Source organism: Lynx rufus, unplaced genomic scaffold (assembly GCF_022079265.1).
Source record: "Lynx rufus isolate CCGP_SWC_20201006 ecotype Redwood Valley unplaced genomic scaffold, mLynRuf1.p SCAF_7, whole genome shotgun sequence".
NCBI lineage: Eukaryota > Metazoa > Chordata > Mammalia > Carnivora > Felidae > Lynx > Lynx rufus.
In genome coordinates, this window is record NW_025814889.1 from 76,375,773 (window position 1) to 76,397,361 (window position 21,589).

The 21,589-nt window shown below is 39.9% G+C and overlaps 1 protein-coding gene across 1 annotated transcript in view; it reads left to right on the forward strand.

Moving 5' to 3' along the window:
- Positions 1–19,270, forward strand: part of SPATS2 (spermatogenesis associated serine rich 2) — a 78,000-nt gene extending 58,730 nt beyond the window's left edge. The window contains exons 8-12 of the mRNA XM_047066352.1: positions 8,693–8,751; positions 12,293–12,402; positions 15,353–15,455; positions 16,728–16,942; positions 18,005–19,270. Coding sequence (XP_046922308.1) covers positions 8,693–8,751; positions 12,293–12,402; positions 15,353–15,455; positions 16,728–16,942; positions 18,005–18,316 — 799 coding nt within the window. The 3' untranslated portion in view covers positions 18,317–19,270. The remainder of the gene's footprint in view (positions 1–8,692; positions 8,752–12,292; positions 12,403–15,352; positions 15,456–16,727; positions 16,943–18,004) is intronic.
- The last annotated feature ends 2,319 nt before the right edge of the window (positions 19,271–21,589 follow it).

Here is a 21,589-nt window from a genome sequence, read left to right on the forward strand (position 1 = left end):
ATGCAGAGAAAGAGGATCTCTTTTGCACAGCCGGTGGGAATGCAAACTGGTGCAGCCACTCTGGAAAACAGTATGGAGGTTCCTCGAAAAATTAAAAATAGAACTACCCTATGACTCAGCAATTGCACTACTAGGTATTTATCCAAAGGATACAGGTATACTATTTCAGAGGACACATGCACCCCAGTGTTTATAGCAGCACTATCAACATTAGCCAAAGTATTAAAAGAGCCCAAATGTCCGTTGATGGATGAATGGATAAAGAAGATGTAGTATATACATATATACCTTCTTTTTGATTACTCAGCAATCAAAAAGAATGAAATCTTGCCGTTTGCAACTACATGAATGGAACTGGAGGGTATTATGCTAAGTGAAATTGGTCAGAGAAAGACAAATGTCATATGACTTCACTCATATGAGGAGTTTAAGATAGGAAACAGATGAACATAAGGGAAGGGAAGCAAAAATAATATAAAAACAGGAAGGGGGACAAAACATAAGAGACTCTTAAATATGGAGAACAGAGGGTTGCTGGAGGGGTTGTGGGAGGAGGGGATGGGCTAGATGGGTAAGGGGCATTAAGGAATCTGCTCCTGAAATCATTGTTGCATTATATACCAACTAACTTGGATAAATTAAAAAAATAAATTAAACAGCAAAAAAAGTTACTTCCTTTTAGTTGAGCTTCTCTTTTAGAGAAGATGTTAAGCTACAGGTAGTCTAACCTAAGGCTTTTAGATCCTTAAAGTCCATATAAACTTTAAATTTATATGGTGAAAACTTACATATCATTTTAAGAACCAAAGCACTTTCAAAAATGTCTATTTTAGAAATAAAGGAATGGGCTAATGTAATAATGTGTTATCAAAAATCTCCATAGCACTCTATACCTTTAAATTATTCTTCAGTTGTTGCATATTTAGTACATTGATACCTTATTTCTACTAGTAGTTGGCCTTCTTGGTTTTTGATATCCTTTAATTTAAATTTTTCACTCTTTTTTTTTTTTTTTTTGAGAGAGAGAGAGAGAGAGTGTGTATGCATACAAGCGGGGGAGAGGGAGAGAGAGAATCTTTAGCAGGCTCCATGCCCAACAAGGAGCCTGATACAGGGCTTGACCTCAGGACTGAGATCATGACTTGAGCCAAAACCAAGAATCAGACACTTGACTGACTGAGCCAACCAGGCGCTCCTAAAATTTTAACTCTTTAACCATCTGTGAAAATATCTAGTAACATGATAATTATCAAACAGTGTACCAAACATTCAGTCATATTATCTGACTTATTTATCTGGATTTCTATCCTGCTAAGTAGGAATTTTAAATTCAACTTTACCGTTTAAAAGGGATTTGAGTCTTAAGCGATTTGCCTAACATAACATCATAAATTGCAGACTCAATATTTGAATCTCTGTATTCTGACTCCCTGTAACCTATGATTTTCATCCCATCTCTCACTGATGGCTCACTTCTCACTAAAGCTTAGGAAGAATGCTAGAGACTTGGTACTTGTCACATATATTATTTCCTTCTCAGCTTAAAGGCTATATAACAGAGGAAATTTAGGGACTAAGAAATTTTGTCATTATGGAACAGAGTTAGATTGAGCAGGACCAAAATTTTGAGTGAGCCTATGAAAGCCTTTATAAGGATTCTTTTAAAATAAAACTTTAAGAAGGAATATTCCATCCAAATATTGCTTTGTAATTCAGAAGCCTTAAATCACACCTTAGAATGATTTGTGATTCACCTATCCTTCAAGTCAGATCCTAGTTGTGGAGAAAGTATAAAGATTAAGAGAAAGGTAACTAGGGAGTAGGGTCAATTAGAAAAGATTTCTTAAAATAAATGAATCATTATTAAGGTTTGAAGGACAGGAATTTACACTGGCAGAAAGGATGGGGCTAGAATACTGCCATTAGGAGATCTGATCTAAGCAAAGGCATAGAAGGGACATGTAGGGGCTCCACCTGGTATAGCTATAGCTAAGGGGGCAGTAGTTGAAAGTAATATGGGAGGAAGTCAGAGACCAAGGTAAAATGAGAGCATAACAGCAGTTCTTTAAAGTAGAAGTAAAAGTCATGTAACTCTACCAACTTAACTTTCTGTGTCCTCTTGTGTCCCCCATCTGTATGCACATATAATCTTAATAGTTGTAATCATAGTGAGTGTACTTTTGTGGTATATTCTTTTCGTTTAAAGTTTTCTTTGATTCACCTCTCTGTAACTGCTTACACTGTCCTAATATGTGTATGTGTTCATTTAAGAATTTCTAGACGATGGATCTGGTATATATAATGATTTACCAAAGTTAATATGAACATATTTTACTAAATGGATATTCTGCTGGAACTGAGAAGTCAAGATGAACACAGATATTTGAATAGTAATTTCTGCTGCTATTTATTGAGCCATTATTGCATGTCAGAAGCTTTTATGCACATGTTTCTAATCTGTATAACTATTATACCCAATTTATAGATAAGAAAAGATGGGCACAGTAAAAACTAATTTGCCCAAACATACTTGGTATTAAGTGACACTTTTCTACTTTCTGCTTTCTTTTTCATTGTCTTATCAGGTATCTCTGTTTGCCTTTATTTTTTAGTCTTTGCCTTTCTAGTCTATATATGTCGTCCTTTAGACATTACTGTCATAATTTGAGAGAGAGGATAAAAAAAAACCCACAGTTTTAAGTGGGGATGTAGCCAGCTGCTCTCTAGATGGCTTAACACTAACAATTTTTCCTTACCAACTGGAAACTTGAACAATAAACTCCTTGGTAATCTAGATTGCTACTGGTTCTTTTTTTCCTAAACATATTATAAAATATCATCGAGTCATATGGTCTGTAATATTACTTCAGAACTGAGATGCTTTTGACCACTGGAAAAGAACAGTCCCAAAGGAACAGCTTATATTCACATCCTAATTTCTTAAAAGCTACTTCAGACTCTTAAAATATGAAATCGCATGTCTACATGCTTTGTGAGGACTCCTGATTTGATAAGATCCAAATATGATTTAATAAGCTAGTTCTTTCAGTTAATTTTACCACTGTTGTTCAACTCTGTGTGATGACCTGACTTACTGGTGTTTTTTGTTTTTGTTTTGAGCCTATGCACGTGTACCATACTCCATTAAGGCCAAGTGCCGGGAGTATGGAGTTCTACAAAACATATGAAGCATCATTAATTTTCTGCTAATAAAAACTACTGACTGTTCCCTCTTTTGATTGTTTTCTTTTTTAATTTTTTTTTTAACGCTTATTTATTTTTGAGAGAGAGAGAGAATATGAGCAGGGGAGGGGCAGAGAGAGAGGGAGACACAGAATCTGAAGCAGGCTCCAGGCTCTGAGCTGTCAGCACAGAGCCCGTTGTGGGGCTTGAACTCACGGACCGCGAAATCATGACCTGAGCCGAAGTCGGCCGCCCAACCAACTGAGCCACCCAGGTGCCCCTCTTTTGATTGTTTTTATGAGAAGAGGGAAATGTCTTCAGAGAAGTAAAGGTGTTTGCTTTGGCTTTGCTTGGATTTCTCCTTTGATTGGCCAGAGGTGTTAGAATGAATAAGTTTTAGGTTTTCAGCAAATATAATCAGGTACAAATATTTTCTAACATTAGTGAGTGGTTTAGAGTATCATCCCTTGAAATAGTTGGCTGTGGAATTGCCAGAGATGTGTTTCCATTATAACATTATTTTCTTTAAAAAAAAAAATTTTTTTTAATGTTTATTTGTTTATTTTGAGAGAGAGAGCTCACGAGCAGGGAAGGGGCAGAGAGAAAGGGAGAGAGAGAATTCCAAGCAGGCTCCCAGCGCAGAGCCCGATGTGGGGCTTGAACTCAAAAACCGTGAGACCATGACCAGAGCTGATGAAATCAAGAATCGGATGCTTAACCGACTTGAGCCACCTACGCACCCCATAACATTGTCTTCTAATGCAGCAACCATAAACAAATGATAGTTAACATTTTTTTGGTACCAAGGAATACTGAAGGCAATAGCTAGAATCAATAATCTACATGTTAAATGCATTAATTAAAGGGCTTGCTTCAAATGATGGACATGTAAGATATCTTAGAGATATGAATAGTACTACAGGCAAAACTATTCTGAGCAACTAAATAAATTACATAGAAGCTTTAGAATAAATTAAACAAATGTGAAGATAGTAAAAAGTCCTAGTAAGGAAGGAAGGCAATACAGAACGTTCAGACATTTACCAGTCTTTTCCCTTAGTGGCAGTGACAAGTCATCTAAAACCATCTTTCATGACTGAAGAAATGATGTGGAAATTCTCTACACTGTTATAAGGCATAGGCTTAATAAGACCTAGTGTCTAAGTCCCCGCAATATTTAGCCAAATTTCATTAGCAGTTTCAGAATCCAGTGTATCAGATGCTGATTATGGTGTATTTCCATTCAGGAAAACCTTGAGACAACAACTGCAAGCTCAGTGTCCTTGTGTATTGGCACGAGCAAGGTAACAAAGTCTGACTGTCTGAATGAGCTTTTCATCACTCTCTGAGAGGACTCATTGCTTGCAGTTATGGCCTCTAAAAACTGTTACCTCAAACCACAGGTACTTTTGAATCTCTTGGCCACAGATCTATATGAAGACCATCGTTTAGCTGAGGAACAGATGAAAAACTTGAGCTTAAGTTTCCGCATTGTTAGAAAGCAATATTACGATAAACTCTTGTTTTTAATCGTAAAAAAAAAAAAAGCCTCTGCTATTTATCTTTATGCTTACCCTACTGTCCACTTTTGAACTCTTCCCACCTTTTCTATTTGTGATGCACTTATTTCAACTTTTTATTATGAAAACTTTCAAAGAGACAAAAGACATGGAAGGATGGTACAGAGTGTGTGTGTATGATGTGTTTTGGTGGAACCATTTGAAAGCTGCAGGCATTATGACATGCCACCTCTAAAATGCTTTAGCATTGATGACCTAAAGATATGGTCATTCTACACAGTTGCAGTACATTATGTGATGTACTTTTAGGAGGCAAGTTATTATTATATTGCTTTGGTCAGTCTCGGCCTATCTATGGCAATGCTCTCAGCTACAAACGCCCGGGGGGCATTCACCTGGGCCGCATATTACTTGTAATGAGGCCATATTTGAGCTAGCGTTGTGGCTGGATCAGCCCTGGCGGTTCTTAGGATTGTAAGACACCTCAACAACCGCCATCAGGGATCTTGGAAAAAAAACAAGCTTTTATTACTTACATTACATGTCCTAGAGGGGACATGGCACGTCCAGTGCCATACAGCACAGGGTGCTTAAATAGAGCCCAGACCGGGGTTATGCCTTTATTGCAGGTGATGGTGGGTTACCTAAGGTTTTGTGGGTTCATTCTTTATTGGTGAATTTAAAACATAAGAGCAGGAATTAAAGCGTGGGAAGGGAAAGTAGGGTTACTCAAGTTATATGGGTCACTCAGGGCTTTCTAAAAGAGGAACTTCCTGTGTGGGGTAGCCTGACTTTTTATTGTGCAGCTGGCAGTCTGTTTATCTGAGATGTCTTTGAAATGGAGGTCTGGACAATCAAAGCTTAGTGTCAGGCACTGAACATTACAATGACAAAAGCTAACTATCAGGCATTTATATTTTAGCATTTATTTGTTTTTGTGCTTTTCTTTAAACTTTTTACTTTTTTCTTTTTTAACGTTTATTCATTTTTGAAAGAGAGGTGCAGAGAGACAGGGAGACCCAGAACTGGAAGCAGGCTCCAGGCTCTGAGCTGTCAGCACAGAGCCTGAAGCGGGCTCGAACTCACTAGCTGTGAGATCAAGACCAGAGCTGAAGTCGGACACTTAACCGACTGAGCCACCCAGGCGCCCCATATTCATTTTTGTGTTTTAAAGACTTGTGAAAATCTTCAGGAAAATTGCAAATGTTCATCAGGCTTTTCTCTGAGAAAATATCCCAACAGTCTCGGTTAACCAGTAGATTGCTCTATTTAATACTTGGCCGACGACATAAGACCTTTTGTAGATGTTATCAATAGATGGCAAGACAACAAACAAGAAATAGAAGCACTTACTGCTTTTTATAGTGGGGTTTTTGGGCACGAAAATATGCACTTTTTTTAATGGCATGGGCAGATAGTTGTCCATACACTGCCTCTGAATTTCTTACGATCACCAGTGAGTCAATCAAAAAACAAACTTTATTTAAATGGATTCCAGTCATCCCTACAGGGGGAAAAAAATCCAACACAGTGTACTTCGTAGCTCCTACTGCCACAGAAAAGTCTGATTGTGATGACGCAGAATTTTTTTTCTTGCTAAACATGTCATGTGACATTCTACTTTTTCATAATAAAGATCGTAAGCTGCAAAAAGCTTACTTGTTTGCGGAAGTCTTAATAAATATTTTACAAGCTTTGCCAGAGACAAATTTGTCATCTGGTGGACACAGCGTCTGCATCTTAAGGTGATTCAGCAACAGAGAGGAGGTAGGGTCAAAATTGAGGCCTGGCAGCTCCTGTCTCAGTTGTGCTTTTGTTTTGCTTTTAGGTATTCCAAATGCTGCTAGAGTTCTCGGAGCAAAGTATTGCCAAGGTTTGGAGAATGCTTTCTTAGCAGAGTATTGCTACCCTACAATAGTTGGATCTTCTCTCTTGTCTGGTGCTTCTGGATTAATATGCCATCCAAATTTGTTTCATTACAAGTCTGTTTATTAACATCATGCATAATGATGTTTTTTTGTTTTTTTTTTTTTAGAGAGCATGAGTGTGCACGTGCACGCAGGGGAGGGGCAGAGAGGGGGGTGGAGAGAGAGAGAGAGAGAGAGAAAACACCAAGCAGGTTCTGCTCTGTTAGTATGGAGCCCAGGGTGGGGCTCAAACTCAGCGAACTGTGAAATCATGACCTAAACTGAAACCAAGAGTCAGATACTTAACCAACTGAGCCACCCAGGTGCCCCACATCATACATAATTCTTATCAAACCTGTGTTCTCTGGCACTTCATATAAAGGAATTTGCTCCTTGAGAAAATGACCCTGCCTTATCTTTTTTTGTATACCTCACACTATAGTCCCTGTATTAACTACTTTCTGCTAACATCACGAAATATTGAGCTAAATTGAATCAGCATTCATATATATGTATACGTATATGTTTATGTATGTGTGTCTATATGATTAGTTTTACAATCAGAAACAAGAGTAGAACTTTTATTAACCCTGTAGATCTATTCCTTTGCAAAAGGGGAAATCAGAATGAATAGAAAATTCAAAGAGAGTTGGAACATTTCATGTCTGGGCAAGTATCAAAATTTTAGATTTTTATTTCACCATTGAGTAAAACTGATACGGTAAGGAAAATTACTTGTATCCAGAGGTTGCAGACTAGGGCAAACTACTGTCTTTCTATATGTTGAAGGTAGTGGGCTCTTTTACAAGAACATAGAAAGCTTTACGTGCCATTTACATTTGCAGTGGAGAAAATTCTCAGTACCCATTTGATGTTCATTTTCTGTAGAAAGCCTATCAGAAACCTTTGATTTCATTTTTTCTGGATTATTAAATGTTTACCTGAAACCAGCACAATGTATATATGTCTTTTAACTACTCTGCCTCTTTAAGACTAAAGTGCCACAAACAAAAACAAATGAGCAAAGGGAAAAAAGAGAGAGAGAGAGAGTGACAAACCAAGAAACAGACTCAACTACAGAGAACAAACTGATGGTTACCAGAGGGGAGGGATGGGCTGACCAGGTGATGGGGATTAAGGGGGACACCTCTTGTGATGAGTACTGGGTGATGTACAGAATTGTTGAATCAAGGGGCACCTGGGTGGCTCAGTCAGTTAAGTGTCCAACTTTGGCTCAGGTGATGATCTCCAGGTTGGGTACTTCGAGCCCTGTGTTGGGCTCTGTGCTGTCAGCTCAGAGCCTGGAGCCTGCTTTGCAGTCTGTGTCTCCCTCTCTCTCTCTGCCCCTCCCCTGCTTGTGCTCTCTCGGAAAAATAAAAATAAATAAATAAACAAATAATAAATAAACAAACATTAAAAAAATAAGAATTGAATCAAAAAAGAAAAAAAAAGAATTGTTGAATCACTGTATTGTACTCCCAAAACTACTGTTACGCTGTATGTTAACTAACTGGAGTTTAAATAAAAACTTTGACAAAATAGACTAAAGTGCCAGTGGACTTGGTGCAACTGTGGTAAAGTGTTGAGAATATACAAAATCCTAATTGTGGATAAATTTACCATGCCCTAGTACGGATATTGCCTGGTAAAATGTATTAGAAGCAAAGCTGTCTGATTTTATAGACCAAAATATAAAATAAAAAATATGTGACTTTGTATGTGGAAATACGTAACTTCCAGAACTTTTGCTTTAGCACAGTTTAGCTAGAAGTGTTCTGTAGCTCGCTACTGCCACCTACTGGTTCTCAATTCTTGGACTTCTAGCTACTGGTTTACTGTAATACACAGAAATAAAAGGGAATTAAAGAAAAAAAAGAAATAAAAGGGAATCAGGTCTATTTATTGGAATCCTTAAAATATCCTTTGCTGAGGGTAAGACAATTTTTATGTGGTCCACACAGGGTTTACTTTGTAGTATACTTTCAGTGAAACAACTCATAAGTCTGTCTCCTCTGTTAACAATGTGCTATTTCTGTTTGAGTTTCTGATCAAACCTTTTTTCCCTTTGTCATGTTTTCCTAGTTTAATGGATCGAGAAGTGGCATTGCTTGCTGAAATGGACAAAGTGAAAGCTGAAGCAAGTAAGACTGATCTGTAGTTAAAGCTATTACCAGTTAGTAGGTATCTGCCTTTCAACCCTCATAACAAAAGCTCAATATAAATGTCACTGTAGGAGTTTATATATTTATTTGAAGAATCTTGAGAAGCTGTACTGCCCTGGCATATGAATCCTGTCAGGTGAAACAACTTTACAAGAATCTGGTTTTTAATATTTTTGAATGTTAATATTTTGAATGTTCAATGTCTGAGGGACTGCATCATGGTATTTGCCACCACAACATCATCTTAGGAAAATAAAGTATCCTTGCCAGGTGCCTGGGTTTTGTCTTATTTGGGGTTTTACTTCCAGTGATTGAATAATTCCATTGGGTTTTTTTTTTCTACTTGGAAAAAAAAATGTTTGGCATAATCAGAGTTAACTTCACCAGCTTGCCCACAATTTAGTGTATGCATCACTGTCATTACCTGAGAACTTTCTTGGTTTTCTCAGTTTGTAGAACAGTCTCCACTCAGTGTCTGTTATCATTAGTTAGAGGAAGTCAATGAAATGAGGGTTTAGGATACCATGACTAGGATTCCTTGAAAGCTTACTAAAATAGATTCTGGAGGAATAGAGTCTAACTTGGGTAATTTGTGGGGTTTTGTACCAAAGAACCAGATACCTGTTTTTTGTCATTCCTGTTGAGGGTAGATACAAGATACACAGCTGTATGGAAAGAAGGGAGTATCTGTTACAGCTTCTACAATGGCATTGATGTGGGCTTTTCAGCAGCAGGTTTGACCTTCATGCTTTGAATGCTAGATTTGTAATTTGGAGGGTTGTTTCTTTTAACCTGCTCTCAGACTGGTACGAATGGCAATAGGTTGAGGTGATGACTCACAATTAAACCATTTGTGTTGATGCTCATGGGCCAGAGGAGGCACTGAGCTGAGTTCTCTTTTGATCTGTTTTGACCTGAAATGTTGAACAGGTGCTGTCCATTGTTTTTCAGAGGTGAGATTCATTTAAATTGAGTGGTATATCCTGAAATTTCTAAATGTGACCATTTCGGTCTATTCGTGTACTGTGTGTTCTATTTTGAGCATAAAGTTTCAAATAAAGCTAGTAAGAAGACATAGTCCTTACTTTTGAGAAGAAGGTGCTTTTTAAAAATATATCTTTTATAGAAAATGCCAAACATTTCAAAATGGCTGATATAATTAACTGCTACCGTCCAGCTTCAACCAATTATCAATTCATGGCAAATCTTATTTTATCAAATTAAGAGCTACAGTTTTACTTAATTTTGTCAGTTGTATATCTGTATCTCCTTTCTCTCATGCTAAAATCCTGGATCTCAGTGTTAGTAAATGTAATTATTCATTTACCAATACTATCAAGAAGGTGCTTCTTTTTTTTCTTACACGTTTAATAGTTTTATTAATTTGTATGTTCATAGTACTTCACAGTTCAGAGTTTTTTCATTCATTTCTCTATGATCTTCATATTACCCTTATGAGGTAATTAGGTTTTCCTTCTTTTTTTTTTTTTTTTTTTAATAAATGAAGAAATGAGTCCTTTGGAGAAAATGTGGCTTGTCCAAAGTTGTGTAATTGGGTCCACTGATTTGTGTGGAGTTCTTGACGTGACACATTTCCTCCATGATGGGATCTGTAGTTTTGTCTTAGAATCCTAGAATGCAGATTCCTGAGAGCAAATGGATTTGACACAAAATGGCAGACAGGTTTTATCTTGGGAGCCAGACCAGTAGATCATTTGTAACTATTGGGCCTTAGTGTCAAGAAACTTTTGTAGGCATATCCCTCACTTACTGGGAAAGTGTGTTCTTATTAATTAAGCTCATGTGGGGAGGGCAGCCCATGGGTGGCATATCCGTGACAATCAGGCTAATAAGTAAACTTGCTAAAGGCATTCAACTCTCTGGTATACCTGATGTAGCTCTTGGAAAATTCTAGTTATTTTCTAACATAAATTTGGCTGATTTCTAAGTGGGTTACAGGATTCTATGTATAACAGTTAGGAATTGAGTTTGACTGCATGCAACAGAGTGGCCTAAATAAATGTGAGTTTATTTCTTTCTCTCATGAAATGAAAAATCCAGAGGTAAGTGATCAGGGCTGGCAGGGCGTCTCCAAAATGACATGAGGGACCCGGGCTTCTCTGTCGTTGTACTCAGCCATCCTTAGAGTGTACCTATGGTCAAAAGATCCCTGCTAAGGCTCCAGTTGAGGAGAGGCAATATGTTACATGCTGGCTAGGACTCCTATAAACCTCGCCCTGTGAGTTCTGCTTAGATCTCAGTGACTAAACCATATCACACGACTGTCTTATCTAGCAAAGCCAGGAAATGTAGATTTTTACCTAAGCAGATTGGTACCCAAAACACTGGACTTCCGATAGGAAAAAGAGGAGAATGGATATGCAGTTGCTAACAGTCTTTTTGCTACTGTCCACCCCTCAGCTACCCGATATCCTCTTTTTTAAAAAATGAGAACACACTCCCCTCCTCCTCAATGACAATACCTCCAAAGTCTCATCTAGTTAGTATATTTAGCTGAAAGTCCAGGGCTTCGGGGTCATTTCAGATCTTTCAACAGATCTGGATATGGCATGTTGTGAGACCCCCATGAACTAAAGGAAAAGTTAAATGCCCCTACCTCCAATATTATATAAAGAAGAGCATAATTAGAGTAAAAAATTCCCACCTGGAAAAGCAATGATCAAATTGTACTGGGCAGGAGTAGCAGAATCCCTGGCCTTGTGGCAGAGAAAACGCCTTCGTTCATATGGCAGCACCTAGTTCTGCTTCCTTGGAGGATTTCTTTGGCTCACATCCTCTGTAACCCCTGGTTCTCTGCTCTGAGAGATTTTTTTTTTTTCATATTGTCTGTTATCCTCTGTGGCCATATCTGAGTTGTACATCTGGGAGCATGCCAAAGATTATACTTCTTAAAAGGCTGTCAACAACCTAAGTATCCACCGTTAGGGGACTTAGTAAATAATTGTAGTATACCTAAGTAGTAGAAAACCATGTGGCTGTTAAACAGTGAAGGAGAGCCAGTGTATTAATAGGCAATGAACTTCAAGGTATGTCAAGTAAAAATAGCTTAGGTAAAGGAAAGGACCACATATATGACATACTCCTATCTGTAAGGAGGGGAAAGAAGGGAGAGAGATATTTGCTGTCAGAAGTAGGGGGATGCTTTTACTTTTCATTTTATACCCATTTATTCTAGGTGAATTTTTTTTACCCTGGGTACCTATTTCTGTTTTAATTTATATGTTTCTTGATTAAAAAAATTTTTTTTTGACTGGAAAGAGAAGAAAGAGAAATGACAAATGATTTATGAGTCTTTATGATTCATAAAAAGTGTTTACCATTTAACTGCCTTCAGAGTCCCTCAAGAAGCTGGAAACTGGACCTTTGGTATTTTCATTTTCTGGATGGGTGGGCAGCTAAGCCTTTGGCTGTTCAAATATGTACTGCAAGGCCCATATTTCCAATTCTCCTTTATCCTATTTAGCAGAAGATAAGAGTCCTACTCTCTTTTCCTCCACAGTGGAAATTTTGCTCAGCCGACAAAAGAAAGCCGAACTTCTAAAGAAGATGACTGATGTGGCTGTTCGAATGTCAGAGGAACAATTGGTTGAGCTCAGAGCTGATATCAAGGTAAAACTTCTTTCTCCTTTCTGCCTTTCTTCTTACCCTCAGGGACTGAAGCAGCAAATCTCCATAATTCATCGCCATATCTAATATATTGAACTCATGATCTTCCCTTCTCAAAGCTAACCGTCTTCCATGTTCCCTTTCTCTGTAAATGGTACTGTCATCTATCCAGGTGTCCAACCTGGAAGCCTTAGGAATTTCTCCTTTCCCATATTAAATCTGTCAGCAGACCCTGTCTGTTTGACCTCCTCCCAAATCTCAGATCTGACCTTTTCTCTTCAATCTTCACCACCACCGTGATCCAGCTACTGTTGTCTCTTGCTTGGACTTCTGTAATGGCCTCTTAACTGATTTCACCCGTCTATTCTGCCACTGCCCCGCCCTCCCAGCTCTCCATATCTGTTCTCACACCACATTAAACTGCTTCAAACCTCCCACTGCTTTTAGGATAAAGACTGTAATCCTTAACACGGCCTCTAAGGGCTCTGCAGGGTCCGGCTCTGCCACCATCTTATTTCACACCATACTCCCCTTGTTCTCTGGCCATCTTTGCTTCTCCTTCCCACAAACATAGTCTCTTCCCTCCTGCTGGAGGGCTATATGTATGCTTTTCGATCTGTACAAAACGCCCCACCCAACCACTCCCAGCACACAGATAACTGGCCTGCTCGTCCTTCCTAACTTTCATGTCATGCCCCCTATCTTGTATGTTCATAGCATAGTTATCATTTTATATGCATTTGACTGATCTGTCTTCCCAACTAGATTGTGAACTTTACAGTGGCAGGAACCAGTGTGCCTCCAGTGTCTAGCATAGTGCCTTGGCATGTAGTAGGGATTCAGTAAATATTGAAATGGTTGGTTGGTTGATTCTGATTTTAGAAGAGAAAAATGAGCAACTTGAGATATTGTATTGTATCTGTTTGTGAAGATTACTTAGGTTCGACACTCATGTATTTTAAATTCTTAAAAAAAATTTTTTTAATGTTTATTTCTTTTTTGAGTGGGAGGGGGAGAGAGAGAGAGAGAGACAGAGCATAAGCAGGGGAGGGGCAGAGAGAGAGAGGGAGACACAGAATCTGAAGCAGTCTCCAGGCTCCGAGCTGCCAGCACAGAGCCCAACAGCAGAGCTCAAACTCTAAAATCGTACCGTGAGATCATGATCTGAGCCAAAGTCAGCCGCTTAACCAACTGAATCACCTAGGCGCCCCTCATACATTTAAAATTCTTATATAAAGAACAATGTTTCTGAGACTAAGCATGGAGACCTGAGAGACGTTGGGATATTTGTGGGTAGTTGTGGACACTGGAATTCTAAATAATTGTTTATAAACCGTTAGCTGTGTGAAGAAGAGGAGTTGGCTGTTCCTACTCCTGAGCCCTAACCTCTGCTCTTTCTGAACACATGAGACTTCTTGCCATACTTAAGAGGAACACTTGCTGCACAGGCTATATAACAGCCTTTGTAAAATAAAAACCTAGATGGGAAATCATCTAAGACCTTCCAGGTATCCTTATTGTTCTGACCCAGTCTTTCACACTCAGTCTTTCACTTCTCCCCTTAGACGCTATTGGGGTGAAATAGCAAAACGATGCCAGTAGGAAATTACCATTTCTGATTAACTAGAACTATAATACTAAAAATTATAGAAAGTCTTCTTCACTGACATGAAGATGCCAGTCAGTCTTGTTCAACTATCTGGGAGAAGCCGGAAACCCCTTTGGAATTAGATGAGAATCCTGGCTCTCACAGGCTTCATCTGTTCTCCTTCCCACGTGGTTGAAAAGCTGCTAGAAATATTTCTGCAGGCTGACTAAGGATCTGTTTCTCTCCACATATTCAGTGTACTGAAGTGGGTGCTGTGCAATTTAAATGTCTTATTTCCAGATCATGTTATTTCCGTCATTCTTGTTATGTCTCTGGCTTAACAAACCCTAGAATTTGTTTCAGAATTACTCTCAGACTGATATTACATGTCTGAAGGCTCTATGTTACAGAGGTTCATGTGCTTTCCTGAACCACAGTGTACTCTCAGGACTTCAGGGTTCACAGGGAATTTTGATTTCTCCTTTACCATCTACTGCTTCTAGATCCATCCCAAGGATTCTGATGTTTTTGATTATACCCCTTGAAAATCCAAAGTGGAATTAGACCACCTGCTAGAGGACTGTTCTGAGGAGTTTGATTCTTGTAAATGATATGTAGGCTTTTAACTTTTCCTTTTTGCCTCCTTTTCATCTGGGGGTAAAAAAAAAAAAAAAAAAAAAGATTCCAGGCTACTTTGGAAATTGTTTATTGAAAGACACCCCCAGAAGCACTTTATTCCTGACATGATAGTTAGTTTTGACCCAAGGGGTTGGTTATGTCTCAGCTCAGTCTGCTTAAAAGGATTAAATTACTTGCAGCATAAACCCTTCTCATTTGCAAGGTTGGATTTTCACATGAATGATTTTCCATCTCAAGAAGTTGTCCCCACTTCAAGGACTAACAAATCCTACTTTATAAAGGGATGAAGTGGGTTGCCTAAGGAGGTTCCTATTAAAGAACACCAAGCCCTCTATTTACATGGAATCATTGTTGTAACGTACGAGCATTTTTGCTGCCTCTGCTTCTGTATAAAATGGAACAATGTGGAGAGTAGCCAACAGTGGAAAGATGGCCCTCTACTGGAAACTTTTTCTTCTTTCTTTACAATTTCTCTTCATCATCTCTGATGGGCTTTGACCATCAGGTAGCATTTCATAAAGCTCCCCAACAGACTTACCTTTGAACCTTAGGAAAATGGCTGAATTCCATCAGTCACCTGGCATAGGCAATATGATGGCCATTTAGTAAAATTTGAAGCAACAAAAAGACAATGGAAAATAGTTTTTTTCATCTGTTTATAAGAGGCCATGGATTCCATGTATACCACCTGTCTCACCTGGAGGCTTTTCTTTGTCCTTTCTCCAGCACTTTGTTAGTGAGCGTAAATACGATGAGGACCTGGGACGAGTAGCTCGGTTCACCTGTGATGTAGAGACGCTGAAGAAGGACATTGAGTCATTTGGACAAGGTAGGATGGCGAGAGATTCTGGGCGCTGGAGATGGTGAGGAGGGGACTCCGTCTCCTGATCCGAGACTAAAGTTTTGGCTTGGCTTCTCCACTGATTCTGCTTTAATGCCTCTTGTGTTTTTGTTTGCTTTTGTGAAAAGCAGTTCTGAGATACTTAAGAAGTCACAGGATGCAGATTCTTTGAGCTTAGAAGATGGGCATTTTCTGGCTCCCTAAATTTGCAATGTTATTTTTTCATCCTTTTCTGCTGGGTTGAGTTGTGTGTGATACATAGTGTAAAGAGCGGGAGCTCTGAGTCAGACCGAGCTGGAATCCTTGCCTTTACATTAACCTCTCAGAACTTTATTTTATTCCTCTCCCAAATGGAGATAATAACACCTACCTTTCCTGGCACATAATAGGTGCTTAAATAATAGCTTTAAGGCTGGGGTGGGGGGGCGGTCCTTAAGGTGAGAGCTTATAGGGGCACACCAGTCAAACCCTGAGCTCAGCTCCTTTGTTCTTTCTCTGTCAGTATAAAAGTGAAAGGTCGGACCTAGAGCAGTGATTGTGAACTCAACATTAGACCAGACTTAAAACCAAAAAAAAAAGGGGGGGGGTAGTTTTAAGCCATTGAATTCTGACAAAATTTGAAGTGAATATATTACTATTTTTCAGATGTTTTGAGTTGAGGATTATTTTTGCAGAAAGAACCTTGGGAAGATACATGTTTATTATAAAGACTAGTTCTGTTCATATTTAATCCTGATTATTTATACCTTGCATCATTCAAATTTTTAAAAAGGGATTTAGCTTTCTATTTACCTTTTTCTTTCTTTGTGAAGTCTGTACTTCAGAATGTTCCTTCATAGGAAACTGAACATATGGCCCATACTATTGTTCCTAGGCTTAGTCAGCTGCTGGAGCCGCAGCCAGGAGTTTAGTAGGAAATGCCGAGAAGTCATGAGTTGGTGGGGGAATGACTACTCCGATCTTACACTGTTCTCCTGTCTCTAAGAGTTCCTTTACAAAGCAGTGGGGGATTCACTAACTGGAATTTAAATAAAAACTTGAAAGGAAAAAAAAAAAAGCAATAGGGATTTGGAAGGAGTGGAGGAAGAGGGCAGAAGGGAGATTTTGCTTCCTGTTGCTTTTTTATAAGCTTATCTTTACAACTACTCCAGTAGACAGTTCTTTGTCCCAAATTGCTTATCGTGAAGTGGAGAAATAGGGAAAACCTTACCATCGTGCTCTTCTGTCCTATGACAACCTATTTCTCCTATTTCCGTCCAGTGTCCCATCCAAAGAACAGCTACTCAACCAGATCCCGATGCAGCACAGTTCCGTCTATGTCCTTGAGTAGTCCGTGTGATGCCTCTGCCGCTTCCTCTTCCACCTGTGCCTCTGCTCCCAGCCTTACAAGTGCTAACAAGAAAAACTCGGCACCAGGAGAGACTCCTGCACCCATAGCAAACTCCAGTGGCCGGCCCTACCAGCCTCATCAAGAGGTAACCTAGCTTCCACACCAAGCCACTTATAGAGAAAAGTTACCAGACTGTCACAGTTAGTTGCTGACAGCTCAGTACATTACCTTCCTCTCTTTATGGCCATTCCACACCTATTTTGAATCCCTCCAGCCCCAGTTAGTTCCAGAGAAAGCATTTGGTACTTCTGTTCCAAACCACCAGCTAGCTTAGACTTCCTGTTGCCAAGACTGCTGACTTTCTGATGTTGGCGGGAGTCCTAGCTATTGTAGGTAGTATCGCCTGGTAATTAGTCACTGTGGGAGTCATGCACCCATCTCGAGGTAGATGAGTACACAGTGGCAGGTTCACCAGAGTGCATCTGAAGCAGCAGCTCCCTAGGAGCACCGCGTCGAATATATCCGGGAGAGAGAGTGAACCTGGTGGGGTGGAGGGCAAACACCAGAGAGTTGAAGCATAATCCAGAGGTTCTTTTCTTGGTTTGAAGAAGATGCACAAGAGCAATCCAAGGCAGCGCTGTTAGCAATCCTGCAGAACTGGTATTACATTGGAAGTGGAGGACAAAAATAAAACCACATGCCATAAGCTTTCTGGGTTGTAATGTGAGAGATGTCCTAAATGTCACAGCAGCATGATTTAATCTGTGCTTCATAATGTATAGCCAAGCAGATTATAAAGACGTTTATTTTATTATTCCAGGTGTTCATTATCTTTACAAATGGCTTACAGTCCTCAGAGTTCAGGCATGTGATAAGATACTTGCCCAGTCAAGGGCTTGTAACAGCCCAAGAGTGTTCTTTCTTCCTCCTTAGCTATCTTTTTGTGTCCAGCTAAAGAAAAGTGAAGTCCTCTTCAGTGGAGAGCCTAGGGATGAAAGGTGGGGTAAAATAGTGGAAGATACATTAATTCTGGAGTAGTGGCTAAGTTAGATTGGCTGACAGAATTCTGGGAGTCTCGAGAGAGAGCTGAGTCCCAACTATGGGATACCACAATTTAGGCTTTAAGAATACTCCTGTAAGCTGAACTGGAACAGACAGAGTGCCATAATGCCAGAGTTCTTTGAACATTGTATTCTTTTATCCTCAGGTATTGCCGGGGAACAGACGAGGAGGACAGAGCTACAGGCCACAAGGCCAAAAGTCGAATGACCCCATGAACCAAGGGCGACATGACAGTGTGGGTCGTTACAGAAATAGCTCATGGTATTCATCTAGTTCCAGGTATCAGAATGCTCCATCCCAGGCATCAGGAAACATTAGTGAACGGGGCCAGGCCCACTCTGCAGGGACCAATGGAACTGGAGCCAGCATGGAGCCCATCCCCCCCAAGCCCTCATTCAAAAAGGGGCTCCCCCAGCGCAAACCTAGGACCTCTCAGCTTGAAGCTGTGAACTCTTGAAGGCAGCTCCAACTGGCCTCTCTCCTCTATCCCACACAATTCAACTTGGTAACTGGACTTTAGGAAACTTATAGTTAGATGTAATAACAAAAAGAAGTTTACACATACCACTTTTTATGCCATTCTGAATATTTTGGGTTTCTTCTCTCCTCATTTCCTCTTTACCATTTTTGGAGGGGAAGCTGTTTTTTCCCTTGACCTTTCCCAATGGTACGGATTGAGTCTGATTGGTCACTTCCACCAGGAATCACAGGCAACCGATGCCAGGTTTCCCAAGGGTGAGCGATGTTCTTCCCAGTGCACCCGACCTTTCAGTTCCCCGAAGAGGCCTTCCTCAGCAACTCCCTACTCTTGAGGCTCTCAGGAGGAGATGGATCAGAACTAGTCCAGTTGCCTTTGCAGCCTAAGCAGAAGCGACACGTTCCTGGCAGGTTCCCTCTACACAACAGTATAACCAGGAAAGGCAGCGAGGGGATTGTGTACTACACTGAATTAGCCAGAGAAGCGGAAATTTAATTGGTAAAAAGGAAGGAACGCTGGGAAACATTTGAGAATCTGCCTCTGCTCCCAGAACATGCCTAAGATTGACACAGTCAGGTCAGGGTTTTAGTCTCCTGCTTGGCGCCATAGCTTAATCTGCAGTCTCTTCAGAATGCCCAAAGCCTCGTTTCCTATGGCCTTAGACTGCAAACTAGTCTAGGGAAGTCTGTGGGAAAGAAGCATTTAATTAAAGGAAAAAAAAAGTGTTTCTTTGTTTCAAGAATGTTTGAAGATTTTTGTTGTTATTGTTCTCCCTTGTTCCTGAATCCTATTCTTATCCTCAACCAAATTTATAGCAATATAATTAGTGTTAATCTAAGGTGTTACCCATCAACAAATTGCCAGTCTTTATAGTTGGAAAAATAAAAACAACTGCATAATGTTCCCACATTTGTTTCACGGCAGCAAATGACTTCATTTCATTCTCTGGTTTCCTTTGGGCCTCATGGGGTAGAAGTCACCCGGACAGCTTGTTCGGGGCTTAAATGAGGATGTCAGAGACCTAAGTCATTTGTCCACTGCTTAGCTTCGGAACCAGAGGAAAATGCGGAAGCCAGCATGAGCAAATGCAGCTGTACCTTGTGGGAAAAGATTCCTAGTGTAGGGAACGGTGACTTTCCAAAGGAAGCTTGCCGGTTGAGAAAAACCACAGCTGCCAGCAGCTCTCCCGAGCAACCCCTCTCCTCCACTGCCTGTCCCTTGACAGGAGTAGTGAGTGTAACGGTATAATTGAGCTCCTGCATGTAGCAGGTGGCAGTGGGGCCAGACCCCTCACCCCGCCCCCACCCCCAGCATCTATGATTTAGCAACAGCAGAGCTTTTTCTTTCTCCAGCATTTGTTCTCCCGAATCTGAAGCCCAGACTGTAAGTGGCAGTGGTGCAGAACTTAGCTGCCTCAGGGCTTCCCTTGGCTCTTTGGCTGAAGCTGAGCTGCCAGGGTTCAGGTTGGTTGAACAGATTGAAAGAGGGAGAGAGAGAGAGAGAGTGAGTGTGTGTGTGTGTGTGTGTGTGTGTGTGTGTGTGTGTGTCTTTCAGTAAAGAAAACAGTAGTCCAGGAATACTAGGAAGCCATTTTAAAGGGCTGATCCCCTCATTTTGGGGAATTTGTCCAACACCATCAACCTGCTGGGTATCCAGGAAAAGCCCTGCTTTTCTGATTAATTGCTTCCCTATACTTTATAGAAAGTCCAGAGATTGAAGTGATCTTGAAGGGTCATGTGGTCTATCCCTGTATCCAGGCAAACCAACCTTCTAAGATGGGAGGCTGCATGTTTGTCAAAACCACCTTGAAGTTGAGGAGCACCTTGCTGGCTCGGTCCATAGAGCATATGATTCTTGATCTCCAGGTCATGAGTTCAAGCCCCATCCTAAGTGTAGAGATTACTAAAAAAAAAATGAAACATTTTCATGTTAAAATTAAAACCTCATTATAGAAGAATATTTGAAGATGTTTTGGTATGATCATAAAAAGTTTAAAAATTACACTTTTTTTTTACATTTTGTTTTTAATGACAGAAGTAGTGTTTAAAATATTTAAATGTTTAAAATGCGCTGACAGCTTAGAGCCTGGAGCCTGCTTTGGATTCTGTGTCTCCCTCTCTGTCTGCCCCTCTCCCGTTCACACTCTCTTTCTTTCAAAAATAAATAAATGTTAAAGTTTTTTTTTTAAGTCAAATAATAGCAATTATAAAAGACAAAAATTAAAGTTTTCCACCCTCCCTTTCTATTCCTCAGGGGTAATTACTCAATAATTTGGGATATATCCTTATAGACCTTTTTCAGAACATATATATATGTATACACATGCATATATAGGCTTTTAACTTTTTGTTTTGTCTTTATAAAACAAAGATACTATATGCATTCAATAGTTCTTTTTGAAAATAATATGTCTAAGCCATAATTCATTTAGGATTTCATGTTTCAGATATTCTAAATTTGTCAGTTGGACCTTCTTCCAGTGAAGAGAGGTTAGGCTTATCTTTTTTTTTTTTTTAAAGGCAATTTTTAAGCTTATTTATTTACTTTGAGCGAGACAGAATGGAACGGGATGGGGCAGGGAGAGAGTGAGGGAGAATCTCAAGCAGGCTCTGCACTGTCAGTGTGGAGCCCGACGTGGGGCTCAAACTCACTAAACCGTGAGATCACTCAACTGTGAACTCACTAAACTGTGACCTGAGCCGAAATCAAGAGTCAGACGCTTAACTGACTGACTGAGCCACCCAGGCACCCTGAGGTTAGGCTTATCTTAAGTTTGAATTGTACAGCCCATCTCTTGCTCCCTGTAGTAGCTCTGGGCTTCCCAAGAGAAGGGAGGCTCTGTGCCCACTGTGTTCAGAGGTGCCCGGCCTAATTGTCATTTCCCTTCCTTTCCCCTTCCTCTTAAAGATCAGTGTCTTGCCCTTTTCGCAGCCTAACCATAGGACTGAAACTTCAGGTGGTTTAGCACTGTCAGTTGTATACCACTTGAGAGAGAAAATTTAAATTAGCGTGGCTTCATTAGGAACACCAAATACTTCCTAGGCCCCTTATTTATGGCAATTTTTAACATTCATTTTTTGAAAAAGTTGTATGTTTTTTTCTTTTTAACCTTTAAAAAGGATACATGGTGGAAATTAAAAAATCCTCCCCTACCTGGTCTCACTCCTGAGAAGAAATCACTGATAAGTTTCTTATATATCTTTCCACAAATTTTCCAAATCCAAACATGCAAATACGTATTTTTCTTTCATT